Source organism: Enhydra lutris, unplaced genomic scaffold (genome assembly GCF_002288905.1).
Source record: "Enhydra lutris kenyoni isolate GAN:26980312 unplaced genomic scaffold, ASM228890v2 scaffoldscaffold35, whole genome shotgun sequence".
NCBI lineage: Eukaryota > Metazoa > Chordata > Mammalia > Carnivora > Mustelidae > Enhydra > Enhydra lutris.
The window spans coordinates 22,368,176-22,389,379 of record NW_019154119.1 but is presented as its reverse complement, the minus strand read 5'-3'; the positions used below and the strand labels follow the sequence as shown (position 1 = coordinate 22,389,379).

The 21,204-nt window shown below is 60.2% G+C and overlaps 2 protein-coding genes across 4 annotated transcripts in view; both read right to left on the bottom strand.

Annotated features, from left to right (window-relative positions):
* LOC111154167 (peroxidasin) overlaps window positions 1-4,191 on the bottom strand; it is a 67,288-nt gene extending 63,097 nt beyond the window's left edge. Inside the window, exon 1 of the mRNA XM_022513596.1 lies at window positions 3,986-4,191. Coding sequence (XP_022369304.1) covers window positions 3,986-4,185 — 200 coding nt within the window. The 5' untranslated portion in view covers window positions 4,186-4,191. The remainder of the gene's footprint in view (window positions 1-3,985) is intronic.
* A 14,600-nt stretch (window positions 4,192-18,791) lies between these two features.
* LOC111154049 (myelin transcription factor 1 like) overlaps window positions 18,792-21,204 on the bottom strand; it is a 128,428-nt gene continuing 126,015 nt past the window's right edge. For 2 of the 3 annotated variants that reach the window (XM_022513403.1, XM_022513404.1), the window contains exons 19-20: window positions 19,255-19,398; window positions 18,792-18,932 (exon numbers count right to left, since the gene is read on the bottom strand). In XM_022513403.1, the coding sequence (XP_022369111.1) occupies window positions 18,792-18,932; window positions 19,255-19,398 (285 nt within the window). Of the gene's footprint in view, window positions 18,933-19,242; window positions 19,399-21,204 lie in introns of those variants that run through there. The other variant, XM_022513405.1, reaches the window with a different exon arrangement.

Genomic DNA, 21,204 nt, shown 5'->3' with positions numbered 1-21,204 from the left:
ATCCGAGCTGCGATCAACAAGACTCAGACTTCATCCTCACAGCATTACGCGGAAAATCAGGAACCTGTTCCAAGTAAGCCAAAGGCTCGACCATCAGCACGGCTCCCAAGGGTCCTGCAGAGCCCAGAGGAGCCCCACAGACTGGCTTCCTAGGGCTCAGGCCAGCCTCCCCGGGCGCTGAGAGCATCCCCAGAGGGCAGGGTCAGCAGTGAGGCGCTTCCTATGAGCCGACAGCATGGAAGCGCACAGAGAAGAGCAGCGGGAGGGACCCCACTGCTCACCCCACCCCCACCCCCACCCCCACTGCTCACCCCCGCCTCCCAGCCCACAGATGCATCTCTGTTGAATTCCCATGAGACTCCTTTGCGCAAAGGGAAGTTGGTGGGAAGGGCGTCTCCTGACAGCCCAGTCTGGGGAGCTCCAGGGAGGTGGGTGACTGTCAGGGCTGGGGGGCGGGGGTTGCTCATCTCCAGGGGACAGGGACTGAGGGACAAGAGAGGGCTGCTATGCGCCACCATCCCCAGAGGCACCCGTGGAATACTGGGGTCCCCATCCACGGAGGAGCACTGGGGTCCCCAGGTGCACAGTGCTGGGGTCCCTCCTAGCAGCTTCCCGAGGAGCCACCAGGCCAGCCTTGCACCAGCTGCCCCTCTTCCCCCGCCAGCAGGCCCGCGCTCTCCAGGGCTCCAGGGTACCACGTGTGCCCCGGGGTGGGACTGAACACAGGCACAGATCCCAAACCCAGCCGCTGATCAGCAAGCTGAGGCTGCAGAACGGGGCAGCTGTCTGGCGGGCAGACCCCCCCCCCCCTACTTTGGGGCTGGGCTGGGCTGCGCCCCAGGGCTTCCTGTCACATGGATGGTGGTCTGGCGTGGCCTGGGGAGTCTGATGGATGTCAGCTTTGGAATCCATTCCCATGACCTCACAATGGAGGCTACAGGGGAAGAAAGGGGTTGGGGGAGGGCGAGCAGGGTGGAGGGCACGAGGCCAGAACCCCAGAGGAGGGCCAGAAGGGCAGAAATGTCATACTGCTTTAGTCCTCGCTTTTTAATGATCATGGGGACGAGCTTCTACTGTGGTGCTCAGCAGACTAGAACATTCCAAACCGGAGCAGCATTTCTACAGAAGTGCAGCCGCTGGTGGGGAAAGAGGTCCTGGAGGTGGCAGAGAAGGGGGCCTGCGGACCAGAGGGGCACACCGCAGCCCCAGGCTCCAGACCACAGCGGGGCCGGTGCGGTTCATTCTAGAACACCAGCCAATGCCGCCAGTGGGCATGAACTGGGGCCAAACCAGTCTGGAATCCCAGCGCAGCCACAAACCAGGATTTCTGAGGCCCCGGCCAGGGACGAACCTCAACTGCCCCGGGAAGTGACCAGCTCGAACACACACCCGAAGGGCGCGGGAACTCAGACCAGTGGCTCCGACTCCATCTTTCTCGGGGCTGGGGGCGCCAACAGGGAGGTCTTGAAAACAAAGGGACAATACAGGGTCACATGGTCCAGCTAATTGGGGAGTCAGGTTCTGTCTTTATCTTCTTATTTTTAAGTTCCCAATTTCTACCAAATCATTTCTTTAAAAATAGGGAAAAAAAAATCATGGTGTATGAGAGCGGAGATCTGAGAGACAAGCCACAAGGGAAAAGTAAGTATTTCTGCAAGAGCAGTCTGTCACGTGACAGCACCTACCAGGCCCCCACCCGCACCTACGGACCTGGGCCACATTCCTCTTCATGTCCTGTGTCCCTGCCAGGTGCTCCTGTCCGGACTGTCCCCTCAGTTTCCCAAAGCCTGTGCCCCCACCATGACTACCCTGGCTCCTGTGACCTCTGTCCAGGGTCCAGTGACCTGCAAAGTGTCCCCCCAAGGAACCTATCGCAGCGGGACTGGGCGGCAGCCGGGTCCGGGGTCTCCACTGGCAGCCTCTTCCGGACCTTGGTTTGCAGAGTGGCAAAGCGGGTGTCTCATTTCACCAATAATCTGTGCAAGTCGGCGTCCCTGTGCAAGGGACTTGGTCGGCACAGCCTGCCTTTGGTCCGCCTCAAGGACTCCGTGAGACTAAGCAAGGTCTTTTCAAACCATTTCTGAGGACGCCTGGGTGGCTCAGCAGGTTAAGTTTCTGCCTTTGGCTCAGGTCATGATCCCAGAGTCCTGGGATAGAGCCCCACATCGAGCCCCACATCGGGCTCTCTGCTCAGCGGGGAACCTGCTTCCCTTCCTCTCTCTCTGCCTGTCTCTCTGCCTGCTTGTGATCTCTGTCAAATAAGTAAATGAAATCTTTAAAAAAACAAAACATCTCTGAAACTACAACATCCGTGCAGACAGAAGGTAAAGTTTATGCCAGTGAAAGCAGTCTGGAAACCCTGCAGGCTCACCACGAGGTCACTTTGTCACTTTCCGGGCTTGCCCTGGGCTATTTTAGAAACAGGTGAGGTCTCTGTGGCGAATTGCGCCAGGCGGTAGGCCGAAGACCCCTTTTGGTTCTGCAACCCTCGTATCTTAGAGTACGGCTCTTTTTAAAAACAATTAAGATGTGGCGGCAAAGCCCAGCACCGGCCAATGTGAACAGCGGCTTCGGGGTCCAGCTTTCCACCGCGACCCAGGGAGGAAATGCTCCCTGTCCGGACAACCCCCGCTGCGCCGCCTGCTGTGCTGCCCCCGTGGAGGCCGGGGCCGCACAGACCCTCCGGAAGGGAACCCAATCGCTCCGTGGAAGAACAGCGCTGCTGGCTCCCGCCAAAGACCCCGCGGCCGCGGCGGCACGGTCGGTGGCCAGGAGCGCTGTGCCCGGACTGGCTCTCAGTTCAACGCCCTCCGCCCACTTCCTATGGTTCGCTCACGATTTTACAACTTTTGCAGGCTCTTGGGCGGTGCCAAAAGGAGTCCGGCTCGGCCCAGAAAAGTGGAAACTATTTTTGGCATCCAGAAGGGCAACTGCAGGACGCGGACACCGCCGGCGCCCGCCTCTACAGATCTGGAGAGCCCCTCGTCAGGGGCGCGTCCGGAACCCTGGAGGCTGCACTAGGCCTGCGCCGAGGCCGAGGGTCGGGGTCGGCCTCGGGGGAGGGGGCGTTACGGGGAGGGGCGAGGTCCGCACGGTGTCTGCGCCGCGCAGAGGCCAAGTGCGCGACACTTTGTACCCACTTGAGCGCCAAGGGGCGGCGAGTGCGGCAGCCCCGCGAGAGGCGCGCCCCGGCGGAAACGCGCCCGAACCCGCGGCGCACACCCGAGCCGCCCCGGAACTCGCAGACCCGCACCGCGGCGGCCGCGCTCGCTGGGGCACCGTCCAAGTCCGCGGGACGCGCGCCCCTCGAGCCGGGGACACCCGGGCAGGAGGCTCTCCGCGCCCAGCGGATGCGGGGGAAAGGGCGCCGCTACGGGTCCCTGAGGGTCCGCGAGGGAAGGTCCCCCAAAGAGGGGACGCGGCTATCGCGGTCCTGGAGGACGGCGAGGCGTGGGGGTGCACCCATCTGCAGCGGGACCGAGAGAGGCCGCAGAGGGGAGAAGGGGGCGCGGAGAAGGGAAACCAACAGGAGAGGGAAGCGGGGAGGGGAGGCGCGGAGGAGGGGACGGGGAGGAGGAGGGGAAGGGGACGGGGAGGAGGAGGGGAAGGGGACGGGGACGGGGAGGAGGAGGGGGGCGACCCGTACACCGCGTTCGGGCAGGGCGGGGACGGAGAGGGGCGGGAGCGGGAGAGCTGGGCGCCGAGGGGGCGCGGACACACAGGGAGGGGGCCGGGCGGGGGCGGAGAGCGGGACTCTGACGGGCGGCCCCCGCAGCTCCCCCGTCCCGCCGGGGACTCCGAGCTGCTAACAAAGGAAGCTCCGGAGGCCGCGCGCCCCGCGCTCAGGTCCGCCCTCCGCGCCCGGGCCAAGGCGGACAAAGGCCCGAGGGCCACTGCTCGGCCCCAAACCCAGAGTCCTGCCTACCCGCTCTGGCCCCCGCCCGGGTCCCCCCCCGACCCCGGCCCCGCGCCCCGCCGCACTCACAGGATGGAGGTCTGCGGCGCCACGGCGGGCACGGCCTCCAGCAGCAGATGCATGCAGCGCACGGTGGTGCGGAAGCACAGGCAGCGGCTCGGACAGCCGGCGCCCGACTTCGGGGCGACCGTGGCCAGCGCCCCCCAGCCGCAGCAGAGCACGAGCGCCAGCAGGCAGCTGCGCGCGGGGCCCGCGGGGCGCACGGCCATGGCGCTGGGCGCGCGACGCTCGGACGAGAGAGGACCGGCAGGGCCCGGCGCGACCCTGCGGGCTCCGGACTGCGCCCGCCCGCACGGCCCACGTCCCAGCTGTGCGCTGGGGGCGGGGGGGGGGGGGCGCCAGCTGTGCACATGCGCGCGGCTCCTCCCTTCTCACCCTCCCCGAGGGCCGGGGCGGGGCGGGGCGGGACCAAAGGCCCTGCGTGAAGCGGCAGCGACCGGGTCCCTGCTAAGGGGCCGCCTGGCAGCGGTCTCTGGAGGCTCCCTGGTGCAGAGGGTCGCTGGGGCCCCCGGGGACAAATCTGGGTCTGCACTTGGGAGCTGGGGGTCTCGGCCATCTCGCCTAGCTAGCTGCGCTCCCCACATGTGTGCAGAGAGAGGGTCGGGGTTTTGTTGGGGGTGTTTTTTTTTTTTTTTTTTTTTTGGTCGTTGTTTTGTAGAAGCGGTTCAAGTGCTCACTTTGTTCCAGGCACGGTTCCAAGGGGCCTCACACTCTCTCTCTCTCCCTCTGTCTCGCTCCTGCGCTCTACCTCTCCCTCTCCCTCTCTCAGTCTCTCTTATCCCTCTCCGTCTATCAACCTCCCCTCCGCTCGCTCTGAACACACACAAGGGGCGACAGGACTGAAGCCGGCCCGTCGGCCCCTGCCTGTGCCCTGAGACCCGCTTTCTGCCCCTGCTGGCCCCGGGCACTGTTTGGAGCACAGAGGACATTGGCTGGGCCAGGTGGACCTCGCTCAGGGCCCTTTAGCTCCCTCCCTGGAGGACACACCCAGAGGAGAGCCCTGGACCCACCCCAAGTGGGACTTGGGTGGCTCCGCTGGCAGTCCGGACGAGCTATGGAAAGGAGGGACACCGAGTCACACACGTACACATCTGCAATTCTGTTCTGAAGCTCTGCGCGTTATCCACTAAGTCTCACAAGAACCCAGTTCCTGCGTCTGACAGATGAGGGTCGTCACCGAGAACCAGTGTCCAGCTGCAGCCCTGGTCTGCGACGTGTCCACCGTGCGGCACTCTAACCCAGGTGCGCCGCAGGGTGTCGGGGAGAGACAGCTGAGTGGCCAGGCTCTTTCCTGGGGATGGGTGAGCCGTGCCTGCGTGACACACAGTTTTCAGTGTCCCCACTTGGGGGCAGCTGAACGGCCGTCCTGAGGCTTCTGTGCGTGTCTTCGAGGCCACTGTCCCCACGACCACGTGGAGCAACTTTCCTGGTCACCTAAGGACCAGCATAAGCCATCCCAGGGTGCTGTATACTACGCGGTCACACGCGCCCCCCGATGGGCACTCCTGCCTCCTCATGCTGCGCCGCCATCTACGAGCCCCCACCTGAGCGCCCGCACAAGAATTTCAAGCTAACCACGTCAGCAACGTGAAACTTGACTCTCCCTGAAAGTGCGTTTTTCCTCCTGAATCACGAATTCGATCCTCCAAACCGCTTTCCCAAAACTCCAACCTGGAAATTGTCCCCACCCTCGTCCTCGGCCCACTTTGTGGAGCCGTGAGTTCCAGTCCCGGGTGCTGCTCCTTGCCCGAGCCCTCCCGCTCTCCCGACCTCACTGACCTCACTTTCCTCAACCGCTGACCGCCCCCCCAAAGCCCCCATCACCACGGATCCTACCTCCCGGGGACCCTGTCTCCTGGGCCTGCTGGCCCATCCTCCCTGCAGGGGACAGACTATGTCACAGTGCTGACCCCTCTCCTTCCCAGTCCAGACTTCAGATGTAAGTGGGCGAAGGCCGCGGCCCACACAACAGCTTTGGCGCCCGGTGTGCGGGACGTCCAACGCACCCTGTGCGCCCTGTGAGCTTCTCCCTCCCGCAGCTCGGTCCCCGCCCGCTGTGGGGTTAACTGTACGGGGTCCGGCAGGGCTCCTGCCCGCGCGCTTTGACCAACGGCCGATCTAGGTGTGGTGCTGCCGGGATTTTGCACGTGAGATGAACGTCGGTTCACGTCTGTGCTCTGTTGCCTCGATGTCCCGATTACCCACCACCATGTGGCTGGGCTTCACCCCGTCGGTTTAAGGTCCTAAGAATAAAAACGGGGGGTTCCCAGAGAAGACATCCTGCCTCCAGACCTCGGCCTCGACCCCTGCCTGGGTGTCTAGTCTGATCGAGCGGGTTCCCTAAAGCCCATCGTCCATCTGTCCCTCCTCCTTCCTTCCTTCCTTCCATCTTCCTACTGTGCCATTCCTCTGGAGGTCCCGAAGGATAGCCCTTTGCAGATCGCTGGCTGGGGAGGTGTCGGGGGGGAGAACAGTGCCATCCCCCGCACTAAGGAAGCTCCTCTGGTGGGCTAAGCTCACTTCCCGGGGCTTGGGGCCCTCGTTTCCTGCTCCTGCCCTGTAGAGGCCCAGGGGAGCCTCATGCCCCCAGGCTCCTGACCTGCCCCAGAGTGTCTGAGGACTTCAAAGCCACTTAAAGGTCCCAGTGGCCCAGGACCCAGGTAAGAGAGCCCCGTTTCACTTTGTTGGCGACTTTGCAAGTCCTATTATCTGGACCAAAGCCTGCTGTCTCTGTGCTGTTGCTGACCCGGAGTCGCTCTGGCATCCGTACTGAGAAGGCAAGACGAGGAGTGAGGAGCCCCTGTGTCAGCCTCAGCCCCTGGATTCTTCGAACGCCGTCTTTCTGGCATCTCCCGGCAACCCTGGAGAAGGTGCAAGCTCTGTGCCACCTGTGAGAATCAGGAGGGCTTGGAGCTCATCGGGGGAGGGAAGTGGCTCCGCGTTCAGGTGGTGCCGGGCCCTGCGGGGGCTACCTCTGCAGCCGCTGGACAGTGCTGGGGCCCCTCCGAGTCCTCTGCTGGGTGGATGCGCTCCACCCCAGTCCCCCCTGTTCTCTGAAGAGTCAGCTGGGGCACCTGGAGCCTGACGCCTGGCAGTTCGGGAAGCTGAACCATCCCTCCATGCCTCAGACCCCCAGCCAGGGCTGGCCCTTGCCTTGAGGCTGTGGAGCTGGGGTGGCGGGTCAGGGCCAGTGTCTCCCTGGCTCAGCCGGCTGCTCCCACTCCTGAGAGGCCCCCTTGTCCATCTGGCACTGGTGGGAAGCCCCAAGGCGGGGTGCTTCTCGCCCTTCATGCCCACAGGGTCCCTCCAAGTCGACCGCTCGTATTTCCTGCCACCCCTTCCCAGAGTAATGATGTCATGGGTCTGCCTGCCTGTCTCCCTGGCAGACGGGGCCGTCCTCGAGGATGTGCATGGAAGAGGGCGCGGGGTTCAGACCAGGACCAGGCAGCCTCACACTCCTGGCCCCTCTCGTCTCCTCCTCAGTCTCTGTTTCCTCATCTGCGACAGGAGACCGGGTGGCAGCGGGGATAAAAGACGTGCAGGGCCGCCTGCACCCAGTCCTATGCAAGAGCCCAGTGGGCTGAGCCCCCTCCTTGCCTGGGAGGCTTCCTGGGGTCTGGGTGGGCCTGGAGTCTGGGAGTCTGGAAGGCTGGAAGGCCGCCGTGGGGCCATTCCCAGACGATGAGTCAGCGCCTTACAGAACCTGGCTGTGCCTGAGGCTCAGGCCTCCCTCGGCAACCTTCACGCCCCTCCTGGGAATCCCTCCCCTGGTGCGCCATGTGTGCCCGCCCAGCCCCCAACCCACTGGCTGCAGCCGTCCCTCAGACCCGTGCCCCGTCCGCGAGTGTCTGGTGGCTTCGTCCTGGAGGCCCAGAGCCCGCCAGCAAGGCATCAGCAGCGTGGGGCTCCGGCGGCTCCTGGCGGCTCCAGGACAGAATCTGCCCCAGGCATCTCTTCAGCACCCCTGGTGCTCCTGGCCCTATAGACGCATCCCTCCCACCTCTGCCCAGGGCCCTTCTCAGTGCTCCCTGTGTCTGTGCCTCGCGTGGCCCTTCCCTCTTCCAGGCTCCGGCTCCCAGCCGTCCTCGCCATCTCTTCCCAGCAGCGCTCCGTACCCACAGCTGACTTCTCCCAGGCAAGGTCACGTTCTGAGCTCCCAGCAAGGCCAAGGTTTGGGGGTCAGAGGCAACAGGGCAGAGATGGAGTCAAGTTCTGTGGTCACATCAGAGGGCCTGTCTCCCTCGTAAGCCGTCGTGAGCCCCAGCAGGGAAGGTGCCTGGCACGAAGGCTGGTCATAGCAGCTCCCAAAATAAAGTCTTGTGGCATGGCTGAGGGGCTCGAGGGCGAGGCTAGGCTGCTGGCCTGCACCGGGAAGGCCAGGGGACACGCGAACTGGATGCTCTAGGATGCGGTGCCGTCTCTCCGTCGCCCTGCCCCTCCCCAGCCCTGCCCCCAGGCAACCCATACCTTGCCAATGGTCAAGAAAAGAGAAATCTTTTTTTCTTTTTTTAAAGATTTTATTTATTTATTTGAGAGAGAGAGAGAGAGATCACACGTAAGCAGAGAGGCAGGCAGAGAGAGAGGGAGGAGGAAGCAGGCTCCCCGCAGAGCAGAGAGCCCGATGTGGGGCTCCATCCCAGGACCCTGAGATCATGACCTGAGCTGAAGGCAGAGGCACAACCCACTGAGCCCCCCAGGCGCCCGACAAGAGAAATCTTAACAAGCCTTTATCTTTGGAGGGTCGAGTTCTAGTTCCTCCTCCTCCTGAGGAATGTACGTAAAATCTGTAGCTCAGGTGTCTGTGTAAGTCGAGCCACACATGAATTCAGTGGTTTTCTCAGACCACAGCGGCTCTCCCTGTGCCCACAGGACGGGGTCTGGCAGCAGAGTCCCAGATGAGGACTGCTGCTACCGACCATGACCCAGGCCCTGGGCACACACAGCAGGCGCCCCCCCAGCCTATCGACACACGTGCGGGGTGTCTTCCTGGGCCCCCATGTCCATCGTTCCAGGAGGACACACGCACAGATGCACGGCTGAGCCCGGAGAGGTGAGGTGAGCCAACCTTTCTGAGGCAGGCTAAGGGACCCTAAAAGAACCACGGGGCGTGAGGACCCACGCTGTGAACATCTCCACCCCTTTCCCAGACCTTGGAAGGCAGGGGGTTTGGTACCTGACCTGCCCAGACCTGTAACCCGCCCAGCAGCAGAAGCAGGCCATCTGGGGTCCCTGTGAGTCTCCATTTGGGGCTTGAGGCCTGGAGAAGGCTGGTGAGGACCGAGCCCGTGCAGTGGGTGACCGAAGCCCCTGGGTACCTCCCCTCCCCCCCGGAGAAACCCACAGTCTGGGGCAAACACAGGTTTCTCCGTGAGCACCCGGACGGAGGGGGACCTAAATCATGTGACACGTGCACGGCCCGCAGGGGTCACGAATAACTCAGCATCACAGTCCGTCCCTTCTCTCTGGAGAAGGCCTGCATCACCTGCACTGCACGACTTTCTCCCCTCCATCCTGGCTCCCACTGCCGCGTTGGGAAGCCCTCACCGCCCCCAGCCCTTCTCTGGCACCTGTAGCCCAACTTGCCGGCCTGGTGAAAACAGACCACGTTGGTTTGCTGGGCAAGTTTCTAACTCTAGATAAGAAACCCTTTGTCTGAAGCTCACAGAACCTTACCCAGATGTCCCTGACCAGGTCATGGGGCTGCCCCCAGAAAGGACGCTTGACGCCCCCCACCCTGGGAAGAGGGCATCCCCTTTCACCGGCCGAGGGGACAGCAAAGGGAAACTGAGGCCGTGAGAAGCATGGAAATTCTAAGCCTCTGCAAGAAAGAGTGATTTGCATAAAATCCCCAGTCTCTGCGAGCCGCCTGGTTGGGGGGGGGGGGTCTTGCTTCCCTCGAGGGAGGGACAGAGCCCTGAGGACTCCCCACCTCCCATTTCACTCCCAACCAGAAGAGCACTGAGCTACGCTGAGCATGTGCTGGGCTAACCCAGGTGAGATCATTATTAGCTCTAGCCAAAGATGCCCCGTAATCCTTTCTAATAAGTTAAGCACTTTCGGAACAATAGCGTGGGCTGGCTGGCTGGCCCTAGCGGCCGCAGCGGCTGACTAATGCTTCCTGATCTCCGAGTCTGCACACAGTTCCTGTAAGCAAGCCTCCCGTTACCCAGTCGCCCGGGGAAGGGAAAGGTCAGCCCAGCCACGGAACGGGAGCTCAGGGAACTCGGTGTGGGTGTGCACTCCGCCCTGCGAAGGAACCAGGGGGCTCATTTCATGAGAAAATTCCAGGGCCCTCCCTCGGGAGCTTAGCCTGACTTCCAAGGTCTCTGTGCACGTCGCCGGTGGCCACACGCGGCCGCGCCCCGGCTTCTGAGGCTCAGCTCCCGCCTGGAGAGGCAGCAGCTGTGGACGGAGCCAGCCGGCATGGAGGCGGGAGGCTGTCCCGGAGGGCTGACAGCCCCGAGGGCGCCCAGGCGCAGACCCCCAGGTCCTGAAGATGCCCGCGTCAGTGGAGGTGCAGCCATGAGGGCCGCTTCGCCGGCTGTCCACAGCCTCCCCCTGCGGGGCCGCCTCCCGCTGGCTGCCCAGGCCGGGTGCCGGGTACCCTGCTTCCAAGCCCGCCTCCGATGCACAGCCCCTCGCCGCCCGCTGCGAGCAGAGCAAACAGAGCGGTCAGGAGGATGGGATCCCCGTCCCTGGGACGGAGCCATGGGCACAGAGGATGCAGGCTGTGGTGTCACGCAGTCGGCACTGCACGCAGAGGGACCCAGGGCCCCCGTTCCTCTCCCCCAGCCTGGCCTCTCTCAGGAGTGAAGCTCGCTTCCCCACTATGGGGAGGCAACACCCACTGGCTTTGGGAAAGGGAGTTCAGGCCTCCTGTGTGCGAAGCGAGTTCACATTCTGAGCTCCAGCCATGAGTCTCCCGCTGGCAGGAAGGGCCGTGAGTGCTCTGGAGGACGTGGCCTTCTAGGGTCAGAGTAGTTGTCATGACAAAGAAATGCCGTGATTTTTCATAGCAAACCACAAGGCAGCAGAGCCAGGCTAGATGACCTGCCCTTCCTGAAGCCCTCACATCTGGTTTCCCTCCCCGGTGGGACCCCTGGCCAGCCTGGCACTGGCGCCTCCCCCCGGCCCCGCAAGGACACAGGACGGCCGGTCAGCAGGCAGACACTGCAAACACAGGCCGCGGGCTGAAGGTCTCTGCACCCGGACCGGACACCTCCGCCGCGTCCTGCTTGCCTTTCTGACGGTTTCGCCTTGGGAGCTACGTGGCGCGGACCCGACACCGTGGGGAACGCTGTATGGAAATCCATGGACACAAAACATGAGATCTTGACCGAGATGTGGCTTTCCTCTGTGACCTCCAAATCTCTTGGCCAAGACGCAGCCTGCCCTCTGGCCCAGAAGTTCAAGCCTTTCTGTCGCTCTCTCTCGTCCTTCGGGTTCGAGAAACCAGACCTCAGAGTACCGGTTCGTGTCACTTCAGTTTCTCCCGCCGGCTCTCGCGTGTCCCCGCCATGGCTCATTTACCAGGGTTTCTGTGGCCACGGCATTAAGGGAGTCCCGTCGGTGGCCGGGATCCCTGAGTACTTTCCTGACGGACGTTCTGTCTGGCGAAACCCTGTCAGCTCTCGAAGCCGCGGCCAAGGGCCACTACGCAGGGCAGGAGGTCCGGAGTGCTCAGGACGGCGTATTTCTGTGACAGCGAGGGTGGGCCGTGGCAGCCATGAACACCGTGTATCCCTCCCAGGCCGTGGCTGCGAGTCGGAGGTCAGCGCTCGGCCGGATCCCGTCTGGAGAGAACCCAGGTCCCGGTCTACAGAGGGAACAAAGATGCGGCACTAACACCGTCACGGGGGCGCCATCCCCGTGACCTATGAGCCCCAAAGCCCTCATCTCCTGACACCATCCCACTGGTCAGGTTTTCAACATAGGAATTTGGGGGGACATAGCATTGATTCCGTAGTAATCTCCAGTGGACAGTGTGACCCGCTGACACCCGCACGTGGGGAACGCGGCAGGCGTCCCAGCCCTTGGCGCCTCTCACCGTACAGATCCTTCTGTCCACATGTCTTGTTCTCAGGGACACATTTCCAAGCCACCCTAATACATCAATGAACCTGGAGGATGTCGTGTGGAAGGTAAGACGGGAAGGCTGGGGGACCTTTGGTCTCCCACGGCTGCGGATGGAAGCAGATAACGTCCCGGGAGACGCGCAGGGTGTCTGTGGCCTCCCCGGCGACTGTCGCTAGAAGCCTCGCTCCAGGACGCCCCGAAGGTGTGGCATTCTAGCCAAGGATTGAACTCTCACGGCCTGTCCCTCCCCCGAGGCACGGGGTCCTCCCGCGCGGAGCGGAAGGTACACACCGGCCTTCCTTCGTGGGTGTGCGTTTACCAGAAATGGACGTTTCCAGAAGAGTGAGCTTGCACGCGTCAGGATTTAGTTGAGGGCCGAGTGGAGGTCTGCGCTATCAAAATTTGGAAATGATAAATGTGGCTTTACATGCGGCCCAGGGGCGCCTCAGCGGGCAGGCGTCCACCTCCATCTCAGCACGGGTCTCCGATCCAGGTTTTTCCACAGCTGCTTGTGCTGAAGAGCGCTGGGGAGGGGGGGTGCTGCCGCCTGGGGGTCCCAGGTCCATTGCCCCTTACTTCTGGCCTAGGAGCCCACGGCGTGAGTAGGTGTGAGGTCAGTCTGCGGGGCCGGGGCTGCCGGAGAGCCGATCGCCTTCCCGGGAACCGAAGCTGATGTGGGCAGCACGTTCCACCACGGCAGCTCCGAGAACGAGACCTCGGCCGGGCATGGGAGCCACTGGGGTGCCGGGCACACAGCACACGCTGGAGGCCCCCTACGGCTCCGCCTCTCCGCTCTCAGACCCGTCCTGCTTCCTAGTCACCAACGTCCTCCCTGCCCTTGTCTTTCATGTTAATCTCTGTCTTTATCATGCTACACACCCCCCCCCCCACACACACCCACACACACACACACACACACACTCACCCCCCCAAACCCACACCCCCACACCCACACACACATCCACGCACACACCCACACACACCCCACACCCACACACCCCCACCCCCACACACACTCATCCCCCCCAAACCCACACCCCCACACCCACAACACCCCCCCCCCCAATCCCCCGCGAAAGCTCATCCCCTCGGCTATGGCAAACCCTGGCCCTTGGGAATCGTGAGTATTTAAACCTGGTGGGCGCCAGCTCAAGTTGGGGAGCACTCCGGGACCCTGTCCCGGCACATCAGGGTCCTCTCTGCTCTCTGGCCCTGTCCGTCCTCCCGCCCCCTCTCTGTGCGGCATTCTCCCTGTCCTGCTCTGAAGGCGGTGTTGAGACAACTCAAGGGACGCAGGAACACAGGGAGAATGCCGCACAGAGAGGGGGCGGGAGGACGGACAGGGCCAGAGAGCAGAGAGGACCCTGATGTGCCGGGACAGGGTCCCGGAGTGCTCCCCAACTTGAGCTGGCGCCCACCAGGGGCTCTCGGGGCCGCCGTGGGAGCCACGTCCTGGGCCACAGCCCTTGAGGAGGGACAGGTGTGCGGGGAACAGGGACACGTCTGTGCTGTCGTTTTGCAGGGTGAATTCTACCCGCATTATGATGGGCTTCATGTTACGTTGATGCTGCTTTTCCACTTTGTTCCGAGTCTCGACAGTGGCCAGTGACTTTTTCGGGGTGTCGTGGTGATTGAGATATAAAGACAAAATATAAAAGTTTGATTTTTTTTTCCTTAACATGGATTTTTAAATATTTCTGCTGAGACACTGGCCCTCCCATGCGCGCCTCATTGTGCTGTGGGACCTGCCTGGAGGTGAGGCGGGGAGGGAGGGACCTGGACCGCTCCGGAGTCTTCCTTGAGCAGGGACTGTCCAGATGGCCCGTGGCCGGAACTGAGGGAAGCCCGGGGTCTGCTGGGCTGCTGGCTGGGGGCTCCTGATGCTCTGAGGCGGGGTGGAGGGGAGGGAGTGGCTGGGCAATGGGGAGCCTCACTTTCCTGAAAGGAGAGTGTCCGGGAGGTGACAGAAGTCTGGGCTCTGGATGGGGCCTCCTGGGGGTGTCCCCAGGGGCCTGGCCTGCAGTGTCTTCCCCTCCAACACGCTCTCCTGCCCTTCTCCTCTGCTGCGTGTTCTCCTCCTGCCTTTAAAGCCCATGGGACTGTGTGCACAACGCAGGCTCCTTGGAGATCTCCAGAACCTTCTAGAATCCTCACTAGACTCAGGCTTTTTATTTATTTAACAATGTTTTGGTATTTCTATGCCGTGTTCAGCAGGACAGCTGTAGACAAGGAACACGAGAGCAAAGGGTCCTCCCAGGACAGCGGTCTCTACTCTCTGCACCGGCTCCATCCTTACGTGGAGCCCGGGCCACTTAGCTTCCACTCTGGCTTCCCGGGCCCTCCCTCCCTTCACTGGCTGAGGTTGGCCTCCTGTCCCCAGTCCAGGGGTGCTGCTTCCCAGGGCTAGAGTGCCCGACCCCCGGTGCAGGGGCTGGGCATGGGTCAGGCGAGCTGATCCCCCTCGCTGAGCTCTTTATGCTGCTCTGGGCACTGCCCACTTATGGCATCACAAACACCTGATTCGCCAGCCTTTTAACCCATCTCTAACCACTCTGTACATTTATCATCAATTGTTCAATCGTTCCTCTAAAATAGGACTTTTGGGGCCTCTGGGGGCTCAGATGGTTGAGCGTCTGGCGTCAGCTCAGGTCATGGTCCTGGGGTCTTGGGATCAAGTCCTGTGTCGGGCTCCCTGCTCAGTGGGGGTCTGCTCCTCCCTCTGCCTGCCACTCCCCCATTATGCTCTCTCTCTCTCAAATAAATAAATAAAATCTTTAAAAAAAAATAAAAGAGGGCTTTTGGGTTATTTTTATTTAGGTGCATTCACAATTGTTAGTATAGGATAGTTTAAGATCGACTTCTAGAATTATTGGGTCAAAATTTGAATTTCTTGAGGTCTTTGACATGATGGCTCAACTCCTTTCCAAAATCTTTGTAACAACTCCGCCATGTTGCCCCTGAGACGAAAATGATTTCTCAGTAATCAGGTGGACAGACTTAAGTCACCGACAGCGTCTCATGGACCTGCCACCTTCCGCTTTAACTCCATTTGGCCCTAAAGGCAGGGCCTGGGACGGAGCAGCCCCCAGGTTGGAGCGCGGCCGCCCCTCCCTCTCCTCAGTCCCAGTGATGAGGCTGGCCAAGCCGTCACCCGCAGCATCTCGGACGGCACCAGCCGCGGGTAACTGGTGGCCTCCAGTCTCAGGGAGGTAGAGGACCCGCCGGGGATACACTGGGGTTTAACCAAGATTACTGGGCCTCTTCCTCAAATGTTGTGTTTTGGGGGTTGTGTCTATTACTAGGGTATTTCTGGAATTTTAAAGCGTGACTTTCCCTAGCACAGATGAAGGGGAGTGGGTAATTCGCTGTACGTTGTGTTGGGTAATTTGAGTCTTGAGGGTGGTCCTTGCCCACAGCTTGGAGGAACAATGGATATGAGGCACCCAGGGCCAGTCATGGGCGAAGGGCCACGTGGGCCCCCAGAAGCGAGCTGCAGGAGGGGACATTGCTCAGGGCACCCGAGCGCCCAGGACGTGGCCATCAGACTCCGTCAGCCTAGGCAGGGTCTGCAAACCAACGTGCGTTCCTGCCCCTGTAGACCGAGGAGGGCCCAGGGGCCGCCCAGGAGTAAGGGACAAGAGGCGTGAGCGCCGAGAGCAGCCCGCGCTCCTCCGGGATACCAGGTGAGGGAAGCCTGTAAAGGACATCGTGGGTTCAGCTGGAGCGTGTGGACACACGGCAATTTAGGAGGACGTCCTGTCACGCACGGGAGCTGTCCCGTGGTCGTGTCGGAGGACGTCCCTGTTCTGGGGAGACACCTGCCACCAGACGTGACGTGTCCTCCCACGAGCAAAGGTGGCAGAGTGACTCTCTGCACAAGCGAGGGGCAGGGGGCCTCCCAGAGTCCTGCGGGGGTCTGAGACATCTCCGGCTCCCTGCCTTCAGAGAGGGCGCGCCCCTGCCCAGATCCGGGGCGAGAGGCTGCTCGCGGGCCCCACACAGCACTTCCCGACTCAAGTGAAGACGCAGAGCCCAGGTAGAGATTCTCGTGCTACAAATGTGGCAACACCTTTTTTATTTAGAGTAAGATGTGTTAACATCCAGCATGACAAAATTTGTACAAAGTTCACAATTTAAAAATGAAGTGTCACTGCGACTCGTGATTCCACACATTTATAGCAAAATCAAAGTGTCCACAACCCATGCCGTGTCGTACAAAAATAAATGAAACTTCAGTTCCACAGAGAGCACAATAAATATTTATACAAAATTCTGTCTTAATAAATGATTACTTAAATTAACTTAGAAATGGTCATGAACAATAAGTTATAATAAATAGACTCTGAGACTCACAATAATTCCGTGTGAAAGGTCAGCATTCTAATATGCGACACTTTGTGACCCTATATATGGTCGCCACAGATAACTTCTGATTTGATATCACGTACCAACGTTAGATGAGCAGCGGACTTGTGCTTAGAACCCTTCCGTTGTACACCGGTGACAGCGCGAAGAACCCGGAACTGACACTACCTACCACTCTACTAAAAGCATCACTATATCGGCAAAAAGCTGAGACACGACGCGGCGGGGGATGCATTCGTGCCCGAGGGACCGGCGGGCCCCTGCGGGAGGCCCCCCACGGGGTCCCGGGCATCGGGGACAAGAAGCGCCTGGCTTCAGCTCTCGAAAAGGCAATTCTGCGCACGGCAGCTACAACTCGTCGCGGCGCAGGAAGAGGCTCTCCGGGGACGCCGCTGCCGAACCCCGGGGGGGGGGACCTCGTCTGTCCCAGCTCGTGATTCAGGTCCTCGTGGAAAACAGGAAGCGTTTGTACAGCAAGCTGCGTAAAGTGCCGCTGGGACGCACGTTTACTTATACACATATGTACACGAGGTCGAGATTGTATCAGAGTTCGCCGTGAGATCCCTGTAACCTCTCGTAGCAACTTCGTCGGGTCAGCCGTGCGGGCTCCCCTCCTGCTTCGGGGCCGGCCTCGCGAGACCGCGACCCCAGGAATTGCACACCTCCGCACGGATATAGAGGACAAGGTAAGTGCAAATACTCGACTGGCACGTTGTGGGGACAATGACCCTGTAAGTCCTGTTCTGCTAAAAATATTTTTTTTTATTTTTACAAAACCCATCTTTTTTTTTTTTTCATAACAAAATTTTAAAGTACTTCTGTACTTCCTGCATAACATCAAGACGTGGAAGGAAGAGATGCCGTCACATGTAACTCAAGTCAACACCAGAAAGCACAACACGCCGTCCTAGGGACTACTCGGAAGGGGCGGGGGACGCGGCCGTCAGAAGTGTCTGACGCGTACACGTAGTGCAGTCACTGGAGGAAAACAGTGGAACCTCCAAGTGTAAGCGAGTCTAAGATGACCTAATGTAAAGCCAAAAAGTGCTCAAGTGGAGAGAATCACGCTGAAAGTCTGACCGCATTCATTCTTAGAGTAGGTCGTGACACACCGAACAGCAAGGCTATGCGAATGCCACGCGGTCACCCAGTCTCCAGGGGGAGGCGGAACAGGAGGGTCATCTGCGACGCGCTCTGCTGGGGACGGAACTGCAAGGCTCTGGGAACTGCCGGGGACGGGCCGGGCCAGCCTCGGCCCGGGGATCCCATTGCGCCGCCTTCAGCCCCCCAGCCCCGCGGAAAGCGCGTGCAGTAGCACCGCGGGCCTCACCCAGACAGGGAGAGATATTTACAGCCACGACGACACTGATCATTTTTAAAAGCGGCGGGGGGCGGGGGCATAAATACTCTTAAATGAGCTTTGAACTAAATGAGAGCACACAGGTTCTGTGAGACACACGCCATGGCCGTGACGGACAGTTTGAGGGGCACCGCGCTCTCGGGGAGACGGGGGACGGCTGCTCCGACGTCTACGGACCCCGCAACAGGACATCTCCGTGCGGCCCGCCTCTCACCAGCCCCTGTCTGCACGGACGTGCCCGGAGTCCCACCACGTAATGCTCAGCAGTGAACTTAAAAGTGCTGTTTAAGCTGCTTGGAATCTTCTGCCAGATTTCCAAGGCTTGATGTTGTCTTACAATAAATTACTTATCTCATCTCTTACAGTTAATCCATATGCCACCTCCTTGGAATGCAAAACCCTCACTTAGTGCCCCCACCATACACCATCCTCTTAAAACAAACGAACAAAAAAATCACATAATATTTCCAAGCATTGTTCAAAAATAAAGCATTTTTTTGCAACCGATTCTTGCTATGAAACAATATGCACACAAAATGTATTTCTTAATTCCATAAAATCCTCCAACATGAGGCAAAATGAGGATGCTTCAACAGTGGCTGCAAGGCCACCACGTGATCATTCAAAGCTGTGGGTTTTTTTTGTTTTTGTCCATTTCAGTTCAAAATACTAAAACATTTAGTCACTAAAGCATTAAAAAGAATTTACACTGCATTTATTTTGATCGGCTCACCTCTTCAGAAATGTACAGCCCCCAGATGTGCAGAGATTAGCAGCTAGAAACGTCACATGGCACCGTCACACTATGTCAGCTCATATGAAAACGTACAAAATGGGAATGTATCCAAAAACTATTCTGCGGGGAACTATCTTTAAAGCAAGACAGAAAATCATCATGAAGTCTCGGAAGCATAACACCGTTTCAAACAGAAATGAGAACATGACAGCTGCGGGTGCGCCCGGCAGTGCGGAGCCCGGGCCGTGCGAGCAAGACCCCGCCTCAGTGGCAGACGCTCACACCTGGATTCCTCGGACAGCGTGCTTTATGTTTTCCAGAAGGGCTTTATTTTCTGGGCTCTGATAACGGTCTTGATTTGTATACATGTCCGTCAAAGTAGTCACGTACGCATCAAAATTTTGTTCATTGATTGGATCCTACGAGATATTAAATAGTGGTTCATACACAAGTTTCACTTTCTTAACAGGATATTCACATCAGCACAAAAGGGTATCCCAGCAGGACGCCACTGTCTTTATGCTACGGACACGGCCCTACCAGGGCCGAGAGCGGAATTCACCCCACGGGGTGCAGGGGCCCTGCCCCACCGACGCCTCCAGCGCTCAGCAGTGCGGTCTTGGGGCAGTGACCACAGCCACCCACAGTGTGGAGAGCCACGGACACAGAGACGGACATCTACGTCACGCCGTGCAGTGCGGGGGCCACCGGGCGCCCAGCGTCACGCCCCTAGTCACTTACCATGTGTGGCAGCTGGATATTGGCTAGACTATGAATTAGGGACTGGCTCAGGTTGGCCAGCTCGTGGAGAAGAGACTCGTTCTGCTGCTCGATCACTTTGTTCTCCTCCTCGATGGTCTTCAGGCTGCTCTCCATCGTGGTGATCTAGAACGCACAGATTTGGGGGACATGTAACACGAGGCGGGACACGATGTCCCCGTGCCAAGAAAAAACCTTTCTGCTCGAACAAAAAGACTTCCGTGTGGGGCGCCTGGGTGGCTCGGTGGGTTAAAGCCTCTGCCTTCGGCTCAGGTCATGATCTCAGGGTCCTGGGATCGAGCCCCGCGCCGGGCTCTCTGCTCAGCGGGGAGCCTGCTTCCTCCCCTCTCTTTCTCTCTCTGCCTACTTGTGATCTCTGTCTGTCAAATAAATAAATAAAATCTTAAAAAAAAAAAAAAAAAGACTTCCGTGGCCAGAGCCGATCATTTGAAGGGTTTGGTGTTTACGCTTGATTCATTCCACTGGAAAGGTCAGTAACTGGACGATGGGGTTCGTCTTTCTGGGGAGCGGCTCCTGGCTGTGTCCACTATTACTCCACGTTCGCCAGTTCTGCTGTCTGGCCTGTCAGAGGCTGACGTCCCTGTCAGCCACTCTGACCCCTGGCCGAGGCCAACTCCCTCTAGCCCGGATCTAATTCTGCTGCCACTAAGTCCAGAACCGTAGTTCACTTGGGAGGCGGGTCACCATCTAGGTCACAGGTACCCGGAGCCCTGTGTTGATGTCCATGGCCGGCCGGTCCCTGCCGGTCCTCCGGTGACGCCCTCCTTATCTGCAGGCGGAGGACGGCCTCACACCTGCCTCCAGGCGGGCCTCCTCAGCTTCCTGGTATTGGCCAGAGGGAATCCAGCTGTCCCGCCCCCTGCAGCCTGGTGACCAGTGCTGACAGCCCGGTCGCAGGGCGGCTGGAGGGGAGCTGCCCCGACCTGCCTGGGCCTCAGGGAGCAAACACACAGCCAGGACACGGCCGGCTGGGTATGTGGACAGAGGACACCACCATTAGGGCCCGGGAAATGGGGAAGTAAACCCAGTCCCTCCCTGGAAGTTGCCTTTCTCCTGAGTTACCTGAACCCCATCAGCCCCCAACCCCGATTCTCATGGACAGGATCCCCTGCCTGGTGCTTTCTCAGGGGCCGAGATGTGGGGCTTGGTGGGGTGCTGCTGGCTTCACTGGGGCTAGGTGACACAGACACACTCTGGGTTGTTCTCAAAAACAGAAATGACAACACTTGTCCCAAGAGCATCTCCTAGAGATGTGCACACTGTTTGCCTTAAGAAGACACAGGTCATTCCACATTTCTGTTCCAGTCGGGGTCCCAACTATAGTGACATACCCTGAACCCTCCTGGATTGGCCCCCAGCCCCTGTCTCCCTGCCCCCAACCTTGGTCTCCCTGCCCAAGGCCCTATCTCCCTGCCCCCAGCTCCTGTCTCCCTGCCCCTGGCCCTTATCTCCCTGCCTCCAGGCCCTGTCTCCCTGCCCCCAGCCCCATCTCCCTGCCCCTGGCCCCTATCTCCCTGTTCCTAGGTCCTGTCTCCCTGCCCCGAGGCCCTGTCTCCCTGCCCCCAGGCCCTGTCTCCCTGCCCCCAGGCCCTGTCTCCCTGCCTCCAACCCCTGTCTCCCTGACCCCAACCCCTATCTCCCTGCTCCCACCCCTGTCTCCCTGTCCCCAACCCATCTCCCTGCCCCCAACCCCTGTCTCCCAGCCCTAGCCCTTGTCTCCCTGCCCCAGGCCCTGTCTCCCTGCCCCAGGCCCTGTCTCCCTACCCCTGGTCCCTATCTCCCTGTTCCTAGGTCCCGTCTCCCTGTCTCCAGGCCCTGTCTCCCTAACCCCAGCCCCTATTTCCCTGCCCCTGGCCCCTATCTCCCTGTTCCTAGGTCCCATCTCCATGCCCCCAGCCCCTGTCTCCCTGC